At 39.0% G+C, this 22,150-nt stretch overlaps 1 protein-coding gene across 2 annotated transcripts in view; it reads left to right on the top strand.

The window, feature by feature from the left end:
• The window catches only part of KATNA1 (katanin catalytic subunit A1), a 42,796-nt gene extending 20,803 nt beyond the window's left edge, over window positions 1-21,993 (top strand). For both annotated transcript variants that reach the window (XM_019831380.3, XM_003986638.6), the window contains exons 4-11: window positions 2,367-2,547; window positions 12,318-12,439; window positions 13,605-13,710; window positions 14,529-14,687; window positions 19,173-19,299; window positions 19,820-19,954; window positions 20,268-20,394; window positions 21,640-21,993. In XM_019831380.3, the coding sequence (XP_019686939.1) occupies window positions 2,367-2,547; window positions 12,318-12,439; window positions 13,605-13,710; window positions 14,529-14,687; window positions 19,173-19,299; window positions 19,820-19,954; window positions 20,268-20,394; window positions 21,640-21,838 (1,156 nt within the window). In that variant the 3' untranslated portion in view covers window positions 21,839-21,993. The remainder of the gene's footprint in view (window positions 1-2,366; window positions 2,548-12,317; window positions 12,440-13,604; window positions 13,711-14,528; window positions 14,688-19,172; window positions 19,300-19,819; window positions 19,955-20,267; window positions 20,395-21,639) is intronic.
• The last annotated feature ends 157 nt before the right edge of the window (window positions 21,994-22,150 follow it).

Raw genomic sequence — 22,150 nt, 5'->3', positions numbered from 1 at the left:
ACTTAAATGTCACCTCAGGAAGGTCTCTGAGCAGATCGCCTACCTGAAATTCCACCGCCCCCCAATCGTGGCCCCTACCCTTCTTTATTTTTCTTGATAGCACTTAGCATCATCTGACGTACTGTTCATATCTTCATTGATGCCCCTTCTCCACACACATATACATACGTGTACGTAAGTCTATAAGAGTAAAGGTTTTATTAAACTTACATAAATGCTTTATCCCTAATGCATAGAGTACCTATCAATAGTAATAGTTCAGTAAATTGTATTTTGGATGAAAGAATAGCTAGCAGTAAGAAGTGGATAAAATGTGGCACACTTTATACGTAATTGCCATCTAGTCATTAAAAGCCATTTATGAGGTGATGATACAGGAAATGTCTTATGATATGAGGAGAGAAAATACGAGTGCATGTGTGTACATTGGTTCCTATTTTGTTTAAATAAAAGGCAACTATAAGACGGTAAACTAATATGTTAAGTGGCTAACTTTGAATAATGGGGTTACAGGTGACCTTTATTCTTTATAGTTGATTATGTCTCAGTTTTCTGTTTTATATTATTTTTCTAGTAAGGGAGAAATAAATACATGTTTTAAAGAAATATCTCCACTTGGCCATCCAGGTGTCTAAATCCAAAATTGAACCCCCGTCATTCCTTCCACATTGGTTTGGCTTTTTTATCCTGTCAAATCCTCATTCTCAATTTTCCATGTCTAGGAGTATCCAAGTACATCTCTTGGACTCTTCTTGCTTACTGCCTTAAGCTAGGCCCTCGCCTCACGCCTCAGTGACACTTGTAACCTGCCCATATCTCCCTGCTTTCTGTTTCCTTTATCAGCGTATCTTATACAGCACTAGACTTGTCATTCTAAAACCTTATCAGCAGCATTTAGCTAAGAGCCAAGCCTCTTGAACTGGTATTCAGATTTCCTACTTACTGAACCACCTTCTCTGTTCAGTATCATCTCTGAATGCTCACCATTGTTTTTATGGTTAGTGTCTTTAGAATCCTTTACCTAAATTATGCTCATTTAAAAAAAATTTTTTTTTAATGTTTTATTTATTTTTGAGACAGAGAGAGACAGAGCATGAGTAGGGGAGGGGTAGAGAGAGAGGGAGACACAGAATCCGAAACAGGCTCCAGGCTCTGAGCTGTCAGCACAGAGCCCGATGTGGGACTCAAACTCACAAACCGCGAGATCATGACCTGAGCCGAAGTCTGACGCTTTACTGTCTGAGCCACCCAGGCACCCCGCTTATGCTCATTTTGATATCTTTCCTTTTCTACACTGATTTTCTTATCTGCAGTTATACCCTTGTGTTTAGTTCATCTCCTGTGTTTCCAGGCCCAGTTTATTTTCGGTCTTCTTGAGGTCATTGATAGCACTAGATCTCTCTTACACTTTCTGGTATGCTTGCCTAGCTTTACGCATCTCTTACCTTTACTTGAGGTATTTGAGGATCGGCCTCTCTTACCTTTTCTACTGCTCATTTTAATGGCCCCAACCAAGTGTAGGACCCTGAGAAATATTTGAGAGGTATGAATCCTGCCTCAGAAATGAAGGTGACATAAGGCAACGTATGTGAATGTAAAACACTATACATCAGTTCTCGTAACTGTCCGTAGCAAAATGGTGAAATTTTATTAATTAAAATATAAGAACTATGATATATTCTAAATCAAATAGTGTCAACATAGGGCACACAGGTGGGTGGCTTGGTTGGTTAAGTGTCCAACTCTTGATTTCGGCTCAGGTCATGATCTCACAGTTTGTGGGATGGAGCCCTCTATCGGGCTCTGTGCTGACAGTGCAGAGCCTGTTTGGAATTCTCTCTCTCACTCTCTCTCTCTCTCTCTCTCTCTCTCTGCCCCTCCCCCAACTTGTACTTGTGCACACATGCACTTGCTCGTGCTCTATCTCAGGGAAAAAAATAGTGTCAACTTGCACATGTACCAGTGGATAAATGTGAATTCTGTACCTGCTGTGTTCAGTTCTTTTTATAAAACTCTTCGTTGATTGCTGTCTTGTCAGTTTCCAAAGAATCAGACTAATTTTTCATTAGTACATCAGTACTCGATGTACACTAGTTATTTCCTCTCAAAGGAGAGGTGATGATCACTTCTGTTATTTTTACCATATAACCATACTGCAGTCTCTTCTTCTCGTTAAATCTGTGCCAGATTTATACGTTAAATCTTAGATTTCAGTGACTTAAATTTATTCAGTCCTGTCTTGTATTCCGTTATTGCCTTGGTTTCGTTAGTTCATAAACTTTAACTTACACATGATAATGTGTCCATGTATATTTGGACTACCTCCAGGAGTTCATTATGATTTTCATGATCTTGCGTCTAATTAGGCCCTCGCCAGGACCTAGAAAACGCCAGTCTCCTCAGTACGGTGACCCTAAACCACACAGTAATCGACCAAATACAACTGCCAGAGTTCACCGTTCATCTGCACACAGTCTGCACAACGACAGAGGGAAAGCTGTTCGTTGTCGGGAAAAGAAAGAGCAAAATAAAGGAAGAGAGGAAAAGGTAACTGTTACTGATTTTCATAAATTAAATATTTATTAACTTAAAAATGAAGACACTATAAATTTTGATAATTGTTAGTGGTTGAAACCACCAGACTGTATAACAAAACCTTAGTCATATTCCACCTAGGATTTTTCCCACTCACTATTAAACAGATATTTTTGGGTATTTGTTGTATCTTTATATCTTGATATAATTTAAGACTTGGAAACAAGTTGCAAGCATGGTGTAAGGAATTTCCATATATTCTTTACCCAATTTTAGCAAATATTTTGCCCCTTTTGCTTTATCATCACTTTCTATATACTTTTTTTTTTTCTCTGAAGCATTATGAGTAAGTTGTAGATATCATGCCCTTTTACCCTTAAATACTTGATAGTGTATTTCCCAAGTACTTGGACATTCTTTCCCATAAACACAATCTGTTGTCACAAGCCATATATTTTACATTGATCCATAGACCCTCATAAAATTCAGCCAGTTATCCCAGTAATGGCGTCAAGAGCTCATCTAGCCTCGTGCAGCAAGAGAGCACACGCTGCGTTTGGCTGTCCTGTTTCCTTAGTCTCGTTGCTGTGAAAATGTTCTCGGCTTGCTCTTTTTGTTCTTGCTGTTTTGGGCCTGGCATTTTTGAAGAGTGCAGGCCAGTTATTTTGTAGAGTGCCTCTCTGTTTGGGCTCTTCTGATGTTTCCTTGTGATTAGATTAAGGTTATACATTTTGGGCAGGAATACCATTGAAGGGAAGTTTTGTTCTTTGCAGTGTATTATGTAAAGAGGTACAGGATGTTTATTTGTCCTGTGACTTGAGATAAATTGGAGTGCTTTGTTAGGGTGGTGTCTGCCGGGCTCTCCACTGCGAAGTTGTTCTTTCTCCCTTTATAATAATTTGGGGGGAGACACCTTGAGACTATGTAAATATCCTATTTCTCATCACCATTTCATTTACTTGTTTTAGCATCCAGTGATCCTTGCCTAAATCAATTATTCCTATGACAGTTGAAAAATCATGGTTTTCTAATACAGCAAAACCTTGGTTTGCAAGCATAATTTGTTCTGGAAACATACTTGTAATCCAAAGCACTTACATATATCAAAGCAAATTTCCCCATAAGAAATAATGGAAACTCAGATGTCGTTCCAAAACCCAAAAATATTCATATAAAAATGATTACAATACTCTCATATAATACAAAATAATAAAGAAAATACAATATATAAAGAAGAATAAATAAATTAACCTGCACTTAGCTTTGAAAACTTTCGTGGCTGGTGTGAGGGAGATGAGACAGAGGAGGGTTATTGTGTAGGATGACTTTGACTGTCACTAATGGAATCACTGCTGTCTGTTAGCTCAATAGAATCTTTTTCTGCACGGAGGCCATTGTATATGCTTGCACGGATGTTGACTACAGTACTATATTAATAAACTCTTGTCATATACTGTATTTAACATAACTGGAACTAAGGCAGGAGAAGAAAGGGTCTATATCTCAGGCAGCCTGACCTAGAAGGAAGCAAAACATTCCTGAGCTTACTCTCGTATGAAAAAGCAAAGACTGTCCATAGGTGCTTTGAAGTGACAAAAATATACTAGTGCCAGTTGTGGGCACCTTCCAGCGTTCTGAAAAATCACTGATTTCTGCCAAACACCGCAGCCTGAGACCAGGGATCCGAGCATGGGAGACTATTACCCATAATTCCGCAGAGAGAGAGAGAGAGACGGAGAGAGAGAGGAACCATTGGCTCACTTGTGATCTTGTGATGTTCAGCATCACATACTACTTGTGGTGCAAGACATAACTCGTATATCAAGTTAAATTTATTAGAAATGTTTGCTCATCTTGTGGCACTAGCAAAACAAGTTACTCACAATCCAAGGGTTTACTGTAATTAGATGCTGAATGGTGGTAGTAACTAGTGACTAAAAAGAACAGACTTCTGGGCGGCTGAGTGCCTCAGTTGGTTGAGTGGCTGATTTCCGTTCTGGTCATGATCTCGGTTTTGTGAGTTCGAGCCCCATCTTGAGCTCTGCGCTGGCCCTGCGGAGCCTGCTTGGGATTCTCTCTCTCTGCGTTTCCCCTGCTTGCAGTCTCTCTGTCTCAAAATAAATAAATAAACTTAAAAAAATAAATAGAAAGAACAGACTTCTTAGAAGAAGAGGATGATGGTAGTCAGAAAACTTCATGGAATAAAACCATTAAGCCATAAAAGGTGAATAGACTTTTATCCTATTTAAAATCTTTTATTACATATTCATTTTAGAAAATCAGAAAATAGAATAAGTAAAAACCCCTCAAACTCACATTACTACTCTTCCTGAGATCTGTTAATCCCATGGAATATCCTTTCCATATACATGACTTTTTTTTTTTTTTTTTTTTTTTTTTTGCCAAAAGTGGAATCATAAAGTAATCTGTTCTTTTCAGCAGTCAGTATATTCTGACAATCTTTCTATATTGAGCTGGTCTGTTCTAAATAGTAGCTGTACAAATGACTAGAGGAAAGGAAATACAAGCACAGACACGTGCTCTTTAGTGCATTTTTTTTTTTATTTTTTAAAAAATGTTTATTTTTGAGAGGTGGGGGAGGGACAGAGAGAGAGGGAGACACAGAGTCCAAAGCAGGCTCTAGGCCCCAAGCTCTTAGCACAGAACCTGACTTGGGGCTTGAACTCATGGACTGTGAGTGAGCTCGTGACCTGAACTGAAGTTGTACACTTAACCAACTGAGCCACCCACAGTGTTTCTCTTCAGGTCTTTTGCCTGTTGTCAAAATGGGTTGTCCTTCTACCGTTGGGGTTTGAGAGTTCTTTATTATTATTTTATTATTATTTTTAATTTACATCCAAATTAGCATATAATGGTTTCAGGAGTAGAATCCAGTGGTTCATCCCCTACGTAGAAAACCCAGTGCTCATCCTAGCAGGTGCCCTCCTTAATGCCCTTTGCCCATTTAATCCATCCCCCCATCCACACGCCCTCCAGCAACCCTGAGTTTGTTCTCTATTTTTAAGAGTCTCTTATGTTTTGTCCCCCCCACCCCGTTTTTATATTATTTTTGCTTCCCTTCCCTTATGTTCATCTGTTTTGTGTCTTAAATTCCACATATGAGTGAAGTCCTATGATATTTGTCTTTCTCTGACTAATTTGGCTTAGGATAATATACTCTAATTTTATTCTCGGTGTTGCAAATGGCAGGTTTTCATTCTTTTTGATTGCTGACTAATACTCCATTGTATATATATACCACATCTTCTGTATCCATTCATCTGTCGCTGGACATCTGGGCTCTTTCCATACTCTGGCTGTTGTCGATAGCGCTGCTATAAACATGGGGGTGCATGTGCCCTTTCAAAACAGCACACCTGTATCCCTTGGATAAATACCTAGTAGTGCAATTGCTGGGTCGTAGGGTAGTTCTATTTTTAATTTTTTGAGGAACCTCCATACTGTTTTCTAGAGTGACTGCACCAGTTTGCATTCCCACCAGCAGTGCAAAAGAGATCCCCTTTCTCTGCATCCTCGCCAACATCTGTCGTTGCCTGAGTTGTTAATGTTCGCCATTCTGACAGGTGTCAGGTGGTATCTCATTGTGGTTTTGATTTGTATTTCCTTGATGATGAGTGATGTTAAGCATTTTTTCATGTGTCAGTTGGCCATCTGGATGTCTTCTTTGGAAAAGTGTCATGTCTTTTGCCCATTTCTTCACTGGGTTATTTGTTTTTTGGATGTTTGTTAAGTTCTTTATAGATTTTGGATACTAACCCTTTATCTAATATGTCATTTGCAAGTATCTTCTCCCATATCGGTAGCCTTTTAGTTTTGCTGTGAGAGTCCCTTATATATTCTGGGTACTAGCCCTTTGTCAGATACGTGTTCTGCAACTATTTTCTTTCAGTGTGAAACTTGTCTGTTGGTTGTTTTAAATGGATCTTTTACAAGGCAAAATATTTTAATTTTGAAGTCCAGTATTCCAGTTTATAAATTGTACTTCTGGTATTGAGTTTTTAACTCTTTGCCTAGCCCTAGATCCTAAATATTTTCTATATTTTTCCTAGAAGTTTTATAAATTTATGTTTTACATTTAAACTCATGATCTGTTGTGAGTTGATTTTTGTGTAAAGCTTGGGTTGAGGTTCAGTTATTATACATGTGCAATTTCTCCAGCACCATTTGTTGGAAAGGCTATATTTTACTGAATTGCTTTTATACCTTTTTTTAAAAAATGAGTTGGGCATATTTGTGTGCCTTTAGTTCTGGGTTCTCTGTTGTGTTTCACTGATACATGTATCTGCCTCTCAACCAGTACTACCCAGTCTTGGTTACTAGAGCTGTCTAATAAGTCTTCAAATTGGGTAGACTGATTCATCCCATTTCATTCTTTCTTTTCAAAATTGTTTTAGCTATTCTCGTTCCTTTCTTTTTCCGTATAAATTTTAGAATCTTTTTATTTTATTTTTTTTATTTTTAAAAATTTACATCAAAATTAGTTAGCATATAGTGAAACACTGATTTCAGGAGTGGATTCCTTAGTGCCCCTTACCCATTTAGCCCATCCCCCCTCCTACAATCCCTCCTGTAACCCTCAGTTCTCCATATTTATGAGTCTCTTCTGTTTTGTCCCCCTCCCTGTTTTTATATTATTTTTGTTTCCCTTCCCTTATGTTCCTCTGTTTTGTCTCTTAACGTCCTCATATGAATGAAGTCATATGATTTTTGTCTTTCTCTGACAATTTCACTTAGCATAATACCCTCCAGTTCCATCCACGTAGTTGCAAATGGCAAGATTTCATTCTTTTTGATTGCCGAGTAATACTCCATTGTATATATATATATATATATATATATATATATATATATATATGTACCACATCTTCTTTATCCATTCATCCTTCGATGGACATGTGGGCTCTTTCCATACTTTGGCTATTGTTGATAGCGCTGCTATAAACATGGGGGTGCATGTGTCCCTTTGAAACAGCACACCTGTATCCCATGGATAAACGCCTAGTAGTGCACTTGCTGGGTCGTAGGGTAGTTCTATTAGCTTTTTGAGGAAACTCCATACCGTTTTCCAGAGTAGCTGCACCAGCTTGCATTCCCATAGAATCAGCTTTTCTACATCTACAAAGAATCTTGCTGAGGTTTTGATTCATGAGGTTTTGAATCATGTTAAATCTGTATATCAGTTTGTGGAAAGTTGACCTCTTTATTATATCAAGTCTTCCAGTCCATGAACATGTTATTTATCTACTTTTATTTAGAGTTTTTATTTCTTTCATCAGCATTGTATAGTTTTCAGAATACAAGTCTTGCAGATGTCCTGTTAGATTTTACATTTGTTTCACTTTTTTTAAGTGATTGTAAGTGGTATTGTATTTCTAATTTCAGTGTCTACCTATTCATTGCTAGTACTGTATATGGAAACAGAATTGACTTTCCAAAAAAATATATATTTTAATGGTGGTTTTAATATAATGTAACATAGGGGTGCCTGGGTGGCTCAGTTGGTTCATCATTTTTGGGTTCAAGCCCCCCATCAGGCTCTGTGCTGACAGCTCAGAGTCTGGAATCCACTTCAGATTCTGTGTCTCCCTCTCTTTCTGCCCCTCCCCTGCTTACACTCTGTGTGTGTGTGTGTGTGTGTGTGTGTGTGTGTCTCAAAAATAAATCTAAACATTTAAAAAATTTTTTTAAAAATATGAAGTAACAAAGTTTACCATTTTAGCATATATGTACACATACACACACACACATATACATATACACACACACACACATATATATATATATATATTTTTTTTTTTTTTTTTTTTTTTTTTGAGAGAGAGAGAGAGAGAGCTGGGGAGGAGCAGAGGGAGAGAATCTTAAGCAGGCTCCACACTTAGCATGGAGCCTGACACGGGGCTCAATCTCACAACCCTGAGATCATGACCTGAGCCAAAATCAAGAGGCGGACCCTTAACTGATTAAGCCACCCAGGCTCCCCCCATTTTAACCATTTTTAAGTGTGCAGTTTAGTGAAGTTAAGTACATTTATATTGTTGTACCATCACCACCATCCATCACGGAGCATTTTCAATTTTGCAAAACTGAAACTCTACCCATTAAATAAATAAATAAATAGCTCCCTGAAAAGGAAAACCCTGTCTTCTGCCTACTCCCTGCTCACAGAACACTTCTGAATTCCAAGTGTGTAGGGTTCCCCACACCAACCAACTTGCCAACACCAGCTGCATATCCTACAACTTAAGTTTGACACTTCTCTACCTGGAGTTAGCATCAGATCTCACAGGTGAGGGCTCAGTCCCACAAGATTGCTTCCACATCAGTACCACTTGCAAGTCAGGATGTCACCTGTGTTTCTGATCAACTGGTATAAATCAGAGGCTACCATGACTCCCTCCTTGGTTCAGTAATTTGCTAGAGCAGCTAACTGAACTCAGGAATAACAGTTTATACCGGGCTACCAGTTTATTACAAAGGATACAACTCAGGTACAGCCAGATGGAAGAGTAGCATAGGGCAAGGTATATGGGAGCTTCTGTGCCTTCTCCAGGCATGCCACGTTTCTAGCACCTTCATGTGTTCACAAACTGGAAGGTCTCCGAACCACATCCTTTTGGGTTATTATGGAGACTTCATTATGTGGTCGTGATTGATTAAATCATTGGCTATCGGTGATTAATTGAACCTTCAGCCCCCTCCCCTTGCCAGAGGTTGGTGGGGTAGGGCTGAAGTTCCAACACTTTAATCACCTGTTTGGTTCCCTTGACAACAGCCCTATCCTGTGGTTATCTAGGGGCTTTCCAAAACTTAAGGTGTTAGCATAAGCGCAGGCATGGTGCAAAGGGGCCTGTTAAGAATAACAAAGGACACCTCTTCATCTTTACTGCTCTGGAGCAATTTTAGGAGCTGGGAACAAAAACTAAATATTATAGCAAAAGATCTTCCCATAGTTCTTATCACTTAAGAAACTACAAGCGTTGTAGGAACTGTGTGCCAGGAATGGGAGTTAGACTGAATATATACTTAATACAAATCATAGTATCAGACTCCCTATTCCTCCCTTCCTCAGCCCCTGGCAACCATTATTTTACTTTCTGTCTCTATGAATTTGATTGCTTTAAGTACCTCATATGAGTGGAATTGTACAGTATTTGCCTTTTCTCTTAGCTTATTCTACTTAGTATAAAGTCTGTCAGAATTTCACCAACTCCATTGGTGTTTATCCAGTCATCCATCAATGGACACTGGGTTGCTTCCACCTTTTAGCTATTGTGAATAATGCTTCCATGTCATTGGTGTATAAAAATCTCTTTGAGACCCTGTTTTCAAGTCTTTTGGAGATATATGGATATATATATATATCCATCTAGAAGTGGAATTGAGTCATGTATAATTCTGTTTTTAATTTTTCAAGGCATCACCAAACTTCCACAGTGGTTGCACCATTTTTACATCTCCATCAATAATGCACACAGGTTCCAATTTCTCCACATTTTTGCCAACACATGTTATTTTCTGTGTTTTTTGCTTTTACAAATTTTAATGATAGCCATCATGATGGTATGAACTGGTATCTCACTGAGGTTTTGATTTGCATTTCTCTAGTGATGAAATTGACTTTTGTATATTTGTCTTGTGTCCTGCCACCTTCCTGAAGTCATTTATTAATTTTAGGAGAATTTTTGTAGCGTCCTTACCATTTTCTGAGTAGACATCATGTCATTTGCAAATAGAACATTTTTGTTTCTTTCTTTTGGATTTAGATGCTTTTATTCCTTTTCTTGCTCTGTTACTTTGGCTGAAACTTTTAGCGCTGTGTTGAATAAGTGTGATGAAAGTGGACATTCTAGCTTGTTTTCAGTTTTAGGGGGAAGCCATTCAGTGTTTCTTTATTAAATAAAACATTAATGCTAGGTTTGTTGTGTATGCTCCTTACCATGTTGAAGAAGTTCCTCTTTAATCCTGTTTGTCTGAGAGTTTTTATTCTAGATGGATGTTGAGTTATGCCAGATGCTTTTTTAGCATCTATTGTATGATGCTATAGTTTTCCTTCTTTAGTGTGTTAATATATAGATTACGTGTGTGTGTGTGTGTGTGTGTGTGTGTGTGTGTGTGTGTGTATTATGTATTGAACTAGCCTTGCATCTCTGGAATAAACATCAGTTGGTTATAGTATACAATTCTTTTTTCTTGCTGGATTCCTCCTTTTTTTAAATTTTTTTTAATGTTTTTATTTATTTTTGAGACAGAGCATGAGCAGGGGAGGGGCAGAGAGAGAGGGAGACACAGAATCCAAAGCAGGCTCCAGGCTCTGAGCTGTCAGCACAGAGCCTGATGCGGGGCTCAAAGTCACAAACCGCGAGATCATGACTGAGCTGAAGTCAGACGCTTAACCGACTGAGCCACCCAGGCGCCCTTATTTTTTTTTTTTAATTTAATTTTTTTAGTAATCTTTACGCCCAGTGTGGGGCTTAAACTCACAACCCTGAGATCAAGGGTTGCATGCTCTTCTGACCAAACCAGCCAGGTGCCCCGACCTTCTCCTCTTTTAAATGCACAATACCTTCCTTGAATTTTTTATGTTAGTATCAGATATTGAATATGTATATTGTGAGACATACTTTTTTTACCATATAGTGTAAGACTTTTGAATATTATAAATATTGGCTAAGTGGATACATTAATACTTTTAGATCCCACCACTAAGAAATCATGTTACGGGCTAACCAATGTTAATGAGACAGGGTAGGAATTCTGGTACAAGGCCAAGTAAATATTTACCATAGTTCAGAGCTTCGTACATTTTCTTGCCTTATATAAAATTCATGAGTATCTCTAATTTTTTACAGCACCTCGTAGGACAAAGAGAATACCCATCCATTAGTGAAGAAGTTAGGTTCAGAGCACTTTGCCATGTCCTAACAGCACTTGTTGGACACAGTTCAGTTTCTCAGACTTTGGAGGCAGAGTAGACATTTCACTGTCATTCCTCTTTCACCTTGATTTTCCCACTATTCCTTTTATCACAGAAACTGCCAGAAACGCACCTTCACAAAAATGTGGCATTATTGAAAGGAATGTAGTAGTTTTAATGTAGAAACAGAACTACCTGGAACTGGTAGTTCACCCAGTGTTCAACAGATTCTGCTGGGTTTCCCTCAAAAATGTAAACTATCCTGCAGTGCTCTGTGAGTTTGCCATTGTGCCCTGCAGTACTTTCGTACATGGCTTACGAGCTGTGACCCTAAGAACTGGGCACAGAGCACAGGAGGGGATCCCACCTAGGGATGGAGGTGTCTCTTGGAGTGGGGTGGGAACTGTGGAAAGGGATGTTTTAGGAGCATTGGTGGGGGCCAAGTAGGTGGTTAGGAGTGAGCTGTAATCTTAGCTACAGAAACCGTCTGCCTTTAACCTTATGTCCCCTAAAGCTTTGAGATAAATGTCACACATATCTGGTATTCCTTAGTAACCACAGTTCATCTCAGTATTGATTTCTTGATTCTTGCCAGTTCGTATACATAATATTTTTGTTTCACTTGAGCACTTTTGTCATACTTTTTATGTAAAAGTTGAATATGAAACTCTGATAACTCTGATGTTGGTGTAGAAGGATGACTTAATAGTCTTTGATTCTCTCCTTATTACTTGTACTATTATATTAGCTCTTTAAAAAAATATCACTGGAGTCCAGTCTTTGTGTCTGACTCACAGAAACAAAATATAATTGTTTTGTTTTGTTTTGTTTTTTTCTCCCAATGTAGAACAAATCACCTGCTGCAGTTACAGAACCAGAGACAAGTAAATTTGATAGTACTGGATATGATAAGGACTTAGTAGAAGCTTTGGAAAGAGATATAATTTCTCAGAATCCCAATGTTCGATGGTAAGTTATATCACAACAAGATAATGGGATAATGCTTTTAGGAAAAGAAAACGGAACCAGTGTGGGCATGCGCTGAAGATTAGTCCTTGGGGATGGACCCAGAGTACATGTAGTGTGAACCCAACACTTGGTTCAGGCTGTATCAAGTGTCTGTCTGAAACGATTTGATTCGATTTGATTTGATTATAACAAATGATAAATAAGTTTATATTAAATAAGAAAATCTTCCGTACAGAACGAGAAGAAGATCACAGAAATTTCCATCTTCTTTTTGGGACATCCTCCAGTGGTGAAATGGCAATGACTCTTACTGCATGTGTGTTGCTTGTTTTGGTTTTTACATAAGCTCTGTGCCCAAGTAGGACTTGAACTTAACGACCCTGAGATCAAGAGTCTCGTGTTTTACGGACTGAGCCTTCCAGGAGCCCCATGTTGCTTGTTACCTATAGGTTTATCCCATGGGTGTTTCTTTTATTTTCTCTGATTTCTAGTAATGGCTCTGAACTTGTTTAATATTACATTGAATCAAAGAAGTATCATTGTTGCACTGAGTTCTAAAAGCTCCCTTAATGATTTTTAGGGATGGCTCTGGGGATGTTTTCCAAATGTTTTTTGGTATTTGAGATTTGTACAGTGAGCATTTATTTTCATGGAAATGCCACGTGTAGCAGCAGTAGAGTTTTCTATTGGTTGGAGATGACTTCGTGGCGGTCTGTCTGATACTCTTTATCTCTGGGGTCTACCTCTCAGGAGGGTTGGAGGCAAAGCGGCAGTATTGCAGCCTGGCTCCGCTCTATGCCCTTTTTATTCTTTACGTTTGCTTGTTTGTTTTTAACGGGCTCATCGTTTCTAAGTCACGGAGTTTATGGAATGAGCATCACAAGAGCAGGAATGTAAAACGAGACACCTGATCTAAGATCTCAGTGGGCCCACAGACCTGTGTTCTGCTTCACCGGGTGGACAGTCTTTCCTGCCAGGAACTCGAGAGTGAGCTTGTGCTGCACGTCCGCCGGTCGGTGCGGCGGGCCTCGTCACGGTGTGCTGCGGGAGGGCGGGCACTGTGTGGGCGCTGTGAGCCCGTGTGCCTCCAGCAGCTCTCGGGGACGACTACGTAGAGCTAAATGTGGAACATAAGAGCTTGTTGACAAAATCTCTCCTCTTTCAGGGACGATATTGCTGATTTAGTGGAAGCTAAAAAGCTGCTCAAGGAAGCTGTGGTGTTACCCATGTGGATGCCAGAATTCTTTAAGGGCATCAGGAGACCATGGAAAGTAAGTTTGTTAGTGTTATGGCACTGACGGCGTGAAGGGCGTGTACCGCTGTGGACAACTCGTATGTATCTTATTCAGGGAAGTGAGGGGAGAAAGAATAGGTAAGAAAAGCTTTCAATTAGAAGGTATGTCATTCAGAATTTCGTTTAGACCAAAGCTCTTGCAAGGTTCCCAGAATAAGAAATAGGTACAGTGTGACCTTTGGGAAGTTGATTTCGAGTGAGCGTGTATTAGCCTATGAACAAGTTGCCTAATGCAGAAGCGCTGTTTTATGTAAGATGCTACACTTGTATCCTCTACTTCTTGCGTTTGTCTTTAAGAGATGGAGACATCTGTATCGAGTAGGTGCTTTTTTTAAAAAGTCATGAGCTCTCTGAAAAGACAGTGAAAAAACCTTTCTTGGATTTGGAAAATGTGCTGATGGCTAACTGCACTTATGAAGAATTCTTGAAATATGAAATGATAAGCAAGCTACAAAGTTCTAGACCTACTTTGAGTACAGCTGTGTAACAAAAAAACTAATTTGTTCAACCAAAAGACTAGGAGGCAATATGTCCAAATAATATTGGTATATGTGTTAGAGTGTGATTATTATAGTATCAATAATATTGATTATATTTTTCTCATTTCTGAGTTCCAGATTTTTACTAATGTAGTTACCTTTTATAAGGAGAAAAGTAAATTTGTGCTAAAGTATCCTTTTGTTTATGTTTTGTCTTAATATTATGTATTAGTTGCAAATTCGTAGTAATGGAATTCTTATGAATTAGAACAGTGGCAGGTAAATCTCTTCACTTATGTTCTTGTCTCTGCAACAGGGAGTGTTGATGGTTGGGCCACCCGGCACAGGAAAGACCCTCCTTGCTAAAGCAGTAGCTACGGAATGCAAGACAACATTCTTCAATGTGTCCTCATCCACTCTGACTTCCAAGTACAGAGGAGAGTCCGAGAAGCTTGTCCGTCTTCTGTTCGAAATGGTGAACGTTTGAGCCACCTCTAAAGATTCTTTACCTCTAAAAGGGGAGAAAGTGAGTCGTAACTATCTCCAGTGTGTAGAACAGTGAGGCAAGGTGATGTGCCCAGAGTGGGATTCCCGTGCCTTCGAAGCTAGAATCCTTTAATCACATGAGTAAATCGACTTTTTCCGTGTCTCCTTTCCTCTAGAGGAAGAGCCATCTCTGATGGCCTATGGGCATGCTCACATTATGGGATCTGCATTACTAACCTGCTATAAGAGTTTGAAATTACTCTGTTTTCTAAATCAGTAGGCTTAGGTATAATATGGTAAATGCACTGTCATAACAGTAATGCAGAATGGTGAAAATCAAGTAGTTATGGAACTTAGATCACCTCCAGTCTATTAACTAGATAGTAAATACCTTGCGTTTAATGCCCCAGTCTTTGGATTGTTACTTCTTTGCTTGTTAAGCTTTGAGTTTCTTTTTTCCTTCTTCCACCCCCACTAGTCTGAATATCAGAAGGAATATAATTCAACAAATTCTAGTAGAGTGTTTAGATTGAATTCAACAGCTTTTTAGACTTCAGACTCTAAGCTTCACTGATGATTTCAGTCTTGCCTCATTTAAGAAATTGTGTAGTTTAGGGGTGCCTGGCTGGCTCAGTTGGTTAAGTGTCCAACTTCGGCTCAGGGCATGATCCCGCAGTTCATGAGTTTGAGCCCCGTGTTGGGCTCTGTGTTGACAGCTCAGAGCCTGGAGCCTGATTCGGATTCTGTGTCTCCCTCTCTCTCCACCCCACCCCTGCTTGTGCGCTCTCTCTCTCTCTCTCTCTCTCTCAAAAATAATGTTAAAAAAAATCATGTAGTTACATGTATTAGAACAGAGTTACACTTATTATAGAGAATGGCTAGCATTCTTAACTCTAAAGACTCCATCATGGATGAAGTCTTAGATGGCTATGTTAATGACGCTAGATCTTACTTCCTTAGGCTCAGAATAAAAACAAGCAAATGAAAACCCTTATATAATTTCAGGTTATCCATGTCTTTTTTAAAAAAATGTTTTTAATGTTTATTTTTGAGAGAGCGAGTGAGCATGAGCAGGGGAGGGGTAGGGAGAGGGGGACACACAGAATCTGAAGCAGGCCCCAGGTTCCAAGCTGTCAGCACAGAGCCCGATGCGGGCCTTGAACTCATGGACCACGAGATCATGACCTGGGCCAAAGTCAGATACTCAACCAGCTGAGCCACCCAGGTGCCCCAGGTTATCCATTTTCTGTAAAGTCTTCTGTTTCAATTCCTATTTTGTCCTTCAGGTTCGATAACTTATAAGGCAGGATGCAAATTCTAACAGGTTCTTCTTAATAGCTTATCAATAATTTATGCCACTAGAGGAATCTAGTGGAGAACCTCTTAGATCATTTATTTGCTTCAGGGGAAAGAAAATTCTACTGTCAGGATTCCAGAATAACTAGGCTTTTTAAAAATGTAAGCTAAGAGTGAATGGCTAAGTAGGGCGTCTTTAGAGCCAGGTGGCCTGGGTTCAGACCCCTCCTCTCTCGCTTTCCGAGCTGGTAACTGTGGGCAGAGTCCTTTCCTGATGCTCAGTTGCTTTATAAAAAGAGGACCATTCGACAGGAGTTACTTCTGTGAAACGAGCTAATGCATATAAATTGTCTAATACAGAGCCTGACTCACAAGGGCAAATAGAAATTAGCTGTTCTGTTTAAGAATTATTTGATATATTTTCTAATGGAGGGTTTATATTTGAGAAAACTGACCATTTTCTTCTGTGTGGAAGCCTGTTTCAAAGTATTAATTTACATTATTTTTTATAGTGAGGTTTATGAAGGTATATCAAACAGCTTATTTTTTACTGGCTTCCCTGGTGTTTACCATCTCTAAATAAATGACTGCTTATCTGGAATGTGCTGCTTTGAGTTGCCTGCTTAGGTAGGGGCTTAATCACAAGCCAGTGCCTACAGTTTGGAGCTTCTGCCTTGGTGACTTTTGATTAGAGCTCAGATTTAAAACTAGCTTAGTTGTTTTGTTTGTTTTTTTTTTTTTTCTTCTGTTCACCATATGGGCTCTCTTATGGAGTAAAGTGATACTGCCTCTCATATCTTGTTTTGACTGCTCTATAGAGGACTTGCCTCTCCTTGAGGGCCCACCCCTGTCCCCCAGAAATCTCTCAAAGCAAACATGCCTCAAGGCTTGTATTTTAAATAATGTCACATAAATATAAGTGTATACAGGAGTTTTCTTATGACATGGTAACAAACACATACAAAAACTTAATGGTATAATTTTTGTTGCATTGTCAAGAACTTTCATTTTCTCTTTTTTTTTTTATTTAAAAAAAATTTTTTTCCAACGTTTTTATTTATTTTTGGGACAGAGAGAGACAGAGCATGAACGGGGGAGGGGCAGAGAGAGAGGGAGACCCAGAATCGGAAACAGGCTCCAGGCTCTGAGCCATCAGCCCAGAGCCCGACGCGGGGCTCAAACTCACGGACCGCGAGATCGTGACCTGGCTGAAGTCGGACACTCAACCAACTGCGCCACCCAGGCGCCCCTAAGAACTTTCATTTTCAAGTGTCAGAAACCTACTCGAATGAGTTTAAAAGAATAATATACTGGGTCATGTAACTAGGAATTTTTGGAGGTTATGTTTTAGATTTTTAGACCTACCAAGATCTAGCAATTCAGATGTTTTTGGGAATGTCTCTCTGACCTTTGCCTCTATTTTCCTGTGGGTTGGCTTTGATTTGGGGCAGTCCTGAGTGGTGGTGAAGATAGCTATCAGAGCCTTAAGCCTTGTGTTTATTGTCTTTAAGGTAATCCCAGAGGAATTAGCCCTCATCTCTCAGTTCTTCCAGAAGAATTCCAGGGATTAATGTTTGGCCTGTTTTGAGTCACAGGCCCGTGCTTCAATCCATCATTTTGGTTAGAGAATTGGGAGTGATCTGATTGGCGAGGCCTGAATGATGCCCCTGTAACTTCAAAAGAGTTGGCCTCTCTTGAAGTAGTGGAACAAGAATGTAAAAGGGTGGTTAATGAATGAAAAGGTGGACTTCTGTTACCAGAAGGGATGCTGTGCGGGCCAAAACATTTGAATCTTTCTGTAATATTTTCCATGTCATCCAAAGCCAATTTACATGTGCCTTGTAGCCTCTGCTTTAAGTCAGACCATTCTGCAGACCCTGAATAGTTGGGAAGAATCTACTAAGTTTTTTCTTTGTATGGCAACAAGTAGGTTGAAATTTAATTTTTGTTAGTGTAGGCTCTGTTGACAGGTGGTTTCTTGATAGAATTTCAATTGAGAATATTTTTTGGATGCTTTTTTTTTTTCTTGTTTTCTCCTCTATTTTTTTTCCTATTATTTGAAAAGAGTACAAAAATTTTTGTACGTACTGCCTAAAATCAAATCAGGACACCTTAATTAAAAATTATCCAGGGCGCCTGGGTGGCTCAGTCAGTGGAGCGTCTGACTCTTGATTTCGACTCAGGTCATGATCCCTGAGTTCCTGATTTGAGCCCCACATCAGGCTCTGTGCTGACAGTGTGGGGCCTGCTTGGAATTCTCTCTCCCTCTGCCTCTGCCCTTCCCCCACTCTTATTCTCTCTCCCTCTCTCTCAAAATAAATAAACTTAAAAAAAAAATAGATTGTCCCTGTGGAGGGAACTGATGACTTAGAATTCAGATTTTCAACTAAAAGAGAAAATGAGATTTAAAAATGTAAGGATTTTCCAGGTGGACAGACTAAAACTGAATCCATGCTTTGGAGGCACAGTGCTTCCAAAACAGTGAATTGCCTCTTCGAGGATGCGAGATTATAACTCACGGTCCAAGAGAATTGTAGACCCAGTATAATTGCGTGTTCAAGTCCATAATGTTCACTTGCCATTGCAGACTTTTATTTTTGGAAAAACCTTTGAAAAGTGCTGTTGGTTCACTAAGCCGTGTTTTGAGAAATCTTTGCCATCATTTAGCTCCAAACCCTCCTGTGCATTGATTCTGTAAGTTTGGATACTTCATTTAAAAATGATTAATAATGAACTTCTTTAGTTACTGTAATAAATGTATTGTCAAATGAAAAATGGCAATTTAATGAGGATTTCTTAGAGGGAATCTATATGATTTTATTTAAGGTAATGGTTGTCTGTAACCAGTTTCTTCTAGAACTTGAGAACACGTACAAATATCTGTAAATGTTTTCTGGCCATTGTCGTCCTTATTGTTGCAGCATACAAGGTAATTCTGTATGTGTATCACTCGTGAGTAAATATATATTGCCAGCTCAAGTACTTAGTGTCACGAAAAAAGCCATGTAAGATTTAAGTAAATGGTAAGCTTATGTTAGACGCGATCTCTTAGCTGTTCCAGGTTGTCCTCTCCCCCCAGAATTAGGACGAGACAGATGCGTTGTGGCTCTTCTCCTGATTGCTCTGGATTATTTTTAAATGAAATAAAAACCTGGTGTTACATGGTTTCTTTATTTAGGCTCGATTTTACTCCCCGGCTACCATATTTATCGATGAGATCGATTCCATTTGTAGTCGCAGAGGGACTTCAGAAGAGCACGAGGCAAGCAGGAGGGTGAAAGCAGAGCTGCTGGTTCAGATGGATGGTATGTGTGCGTCTGCGCACGGACTGAGCTCTCCTCCTGGTGCTAAGCCACACGCTCCAGACGACCGGAGAGGGCTGGCAGTAGGTCCTGGAGGTTGACGGTATACCGGGTGCACTGACTGTGGGGACATGCCAGAAATAACGGCGATTCACAGAGCCTCGTGGGATATGCTCGCATTTCTTATTGTTAGCAATGAAATTGAAATAAGTGCAAATAACTTTGCCTCAGGGATACGGATGCTTTGAAAAATTGCAGAAATTGGTATACAGTTAAGCTGAGCTGGTCTTTTGATTAAATCTATTTTGAGGTGTTTTTTTTTTTCTTTTTTGCACACTAAAACTTAGTTTTCTTGGGCCCCAAATTCATCTATGTACCAATTAGCTTAAGAAGTCGTAGGGAGGCTTAACAATTACACTACCTTGTAATTTAGTACCAAATATGAGATGATCTTTAAGTAGTTGAGCTTTAGTTTGTATACTGACTTAGTGTCTTTTTACATTCTCCTCACCCTTTTTCGTAGGTGTTGGGGGTGCTTCTGAAAATGATGACCCTTCCAAGATGGTTATGGTTCTGGCAGCTACTAACTTTCCCTGGGATATTGATGAGGCATTAAGACGACGTCTTGAGAAAAGAATCTATATTCCATTACCATCAGGTATCTTCATTTGAATCTTGTCAGAAAGCTCATGTTAACTGTTAGGTAGTTTTGCTTAGAGATTTTAAAATCTGGTATTAATTGACTTTCCTTTAAGGAGACACTTGTAGGATGTCTCTGCTTGTATTAATTGGTTTGGCTCTATCTAGAACCTGAAAGCCTCGATGCCAGGAAATTTTAAATAGCGAGGAGTGTCTCTTAAATTTTTAAGCAAATGAGCTCTAAGAATTGGAAAACCAACTTCTTATACAAAGTAGACTTGATTATATTTATGTTGAAGGCTTAACATTTAAAAATTTGTTTCCATCATTAGCAAAAGGCAGGGAGGAGCTGTTACGAATAAGTCTACGTGAGCTGGAATTGGCTGATGATGTTGACCTTGCAAGTATAGCAGAAAATATGGAAGGTTATTCGGGTGCGGACATTACCAACGTGTGCAGGTATGAATTATTTTGAAAGCATAGGTTTTTGTGGGTATTAACTTCTGTTAGGAAGCTTTTACGCCGAATTAATAAGATAGGTGAAGAATAAAGACCTATATTACAGTTTGTAGTCAGAGACACAAGTTTTGGTATTAAGTTCGTGGTAAGGTGCTGGTAAGAATTTGAGTGTTTTGCATGTCACTGAACAGTGTGGTGCATTTGAAAACTCCAAGTTTGAGAATTTGGTATTAGAACAACTGGTGTAATATAGAAAATCAGTAATTCTTGGATTAAAAAAATGTTGCTGTGCCTTTTCCATATACTTTTTTGTAAGAAATAGAACTGTGGAACTGATTGGGCATACTCAAGGAGAGTACGATCTCATTTTCAGTGCAAGTGTCCCGAATATGATAGGAACAGCAGTGAAAAAGAAACAAATCTCTAATCCAGTTGATTCAAGTAGGTTTTGTCCTGATCTAAGTATTAGTTCATATGTTTATCAGCAAGGTACTCACTGTAAAGTAAGCTCCCCACGCAGGTTGTCATGAGGATTAGTGAAAACTAATGTGTGTCTGTGAAGCAGCTGTGTTTTACAGTGTACCTAAAAGGAAAAAATAAATATCTATATATACTTGTTTTTAATGTTTATTAAGGTTATTGACTTTTGAGAGAGAGAGAGAGCGTGTGAGAGGTCGGTAGGGGAGGAGGGGCAGAGAGAGAGGAAGACGGAATCCCCAGCAGGCCCCTTGGCATAAATGGTGGCTGTTATCCAAGGTGAAACTTGGTGAAAGCAGAGGTCCTTAAATCTTAAGTTTCTTCTTTAAAAACAAAACCATAAAAACCCCCAAAACAAACAAAACTAATACAGAAGGGAAAAGAGAAACACCTTGATTTGATCATTTAGTTTTTCTTACACAGGTAGAAAATATTTTTCAGCTAACAGGTTCTCTCTTCTCTGATGTTTATTTTATCAGCCACTTAGAAATTCAATTGCTAGCGTCATTGTTAATACCCTTTCACTTTTCCTCGGGCTTCCTGCTCAGTATCATTCATTTAAACTAATATCCTTATTTTCATCTTGGAAGATTTAACTGCTAAAAAACAACTCAGAACAAGCCTTGTATCTGATACAAGATTCTGTGCAATACTACATATGTCTAGTATGGATAATAACAGAGTAGTAACACATACTGAAAAAGTTTTCTTTCCCCAGGTTTATATTCAATCAAAATAACACTGTGTGTGTTTTAATTTAAAAACTAGGGATGCATCCTTGATGGCAATGAGAAGGCGTATTGAAGGTTTGACCCCAGAAGAAATCAGAAATCTTTCAAAAGAGGAAATGCACATGCCTACAACTATGGAGGATTTTGAAATGGCTTTAAAAAAAGTTTCTAAGTCAGTTTCTGCTGCAGATATCGAAAGATACGAGAAATGGATATTTGAGTTTGGATCATGCTAAATTCTCACATGTAAACTGTGAGAAACCTGCCTTAAGTGTTTGAATAATAATTAAATGTAGTATTTCATTGCACCGAGTGCTATATTTTTTTAAACTTTCATAATGGTAAGATTTTAAAAACGATTCTGAATAAAGGCAGTTTTTTAAAGCTGCAAGCAAATTTGTTTTATTTTAGTATTACCCCATTTCTCTTTCACTGAGCACGTATGTTGCAGCACAAATGTGATTCTTAGCTTGGAAAGCGTCTTTCTACGCACTTCTGTGCACAGCGTCTTCTCTTCCCCTGTGCGTCTGCCGTTCCTTCTAAGGAGT

The sequence above is a fragment of the Felis catus genome, chromosome B2 (assembly GCF_018350175.1).
Source record: "Felis catus isolate Fca126 chromosome B2, F.catus_Fca126_mat1.0, whole genome shotgun sequence".
Taxonomy (NCBI): domain Eukaryota; kingdom Metazoa; phylum Chordata; class Mammalia; order Carnivora; family Felidae; genus Felis; species Felis catus.
This window is presented reverse-complemented; position numbering and strand designations above follow the sequence as displayed.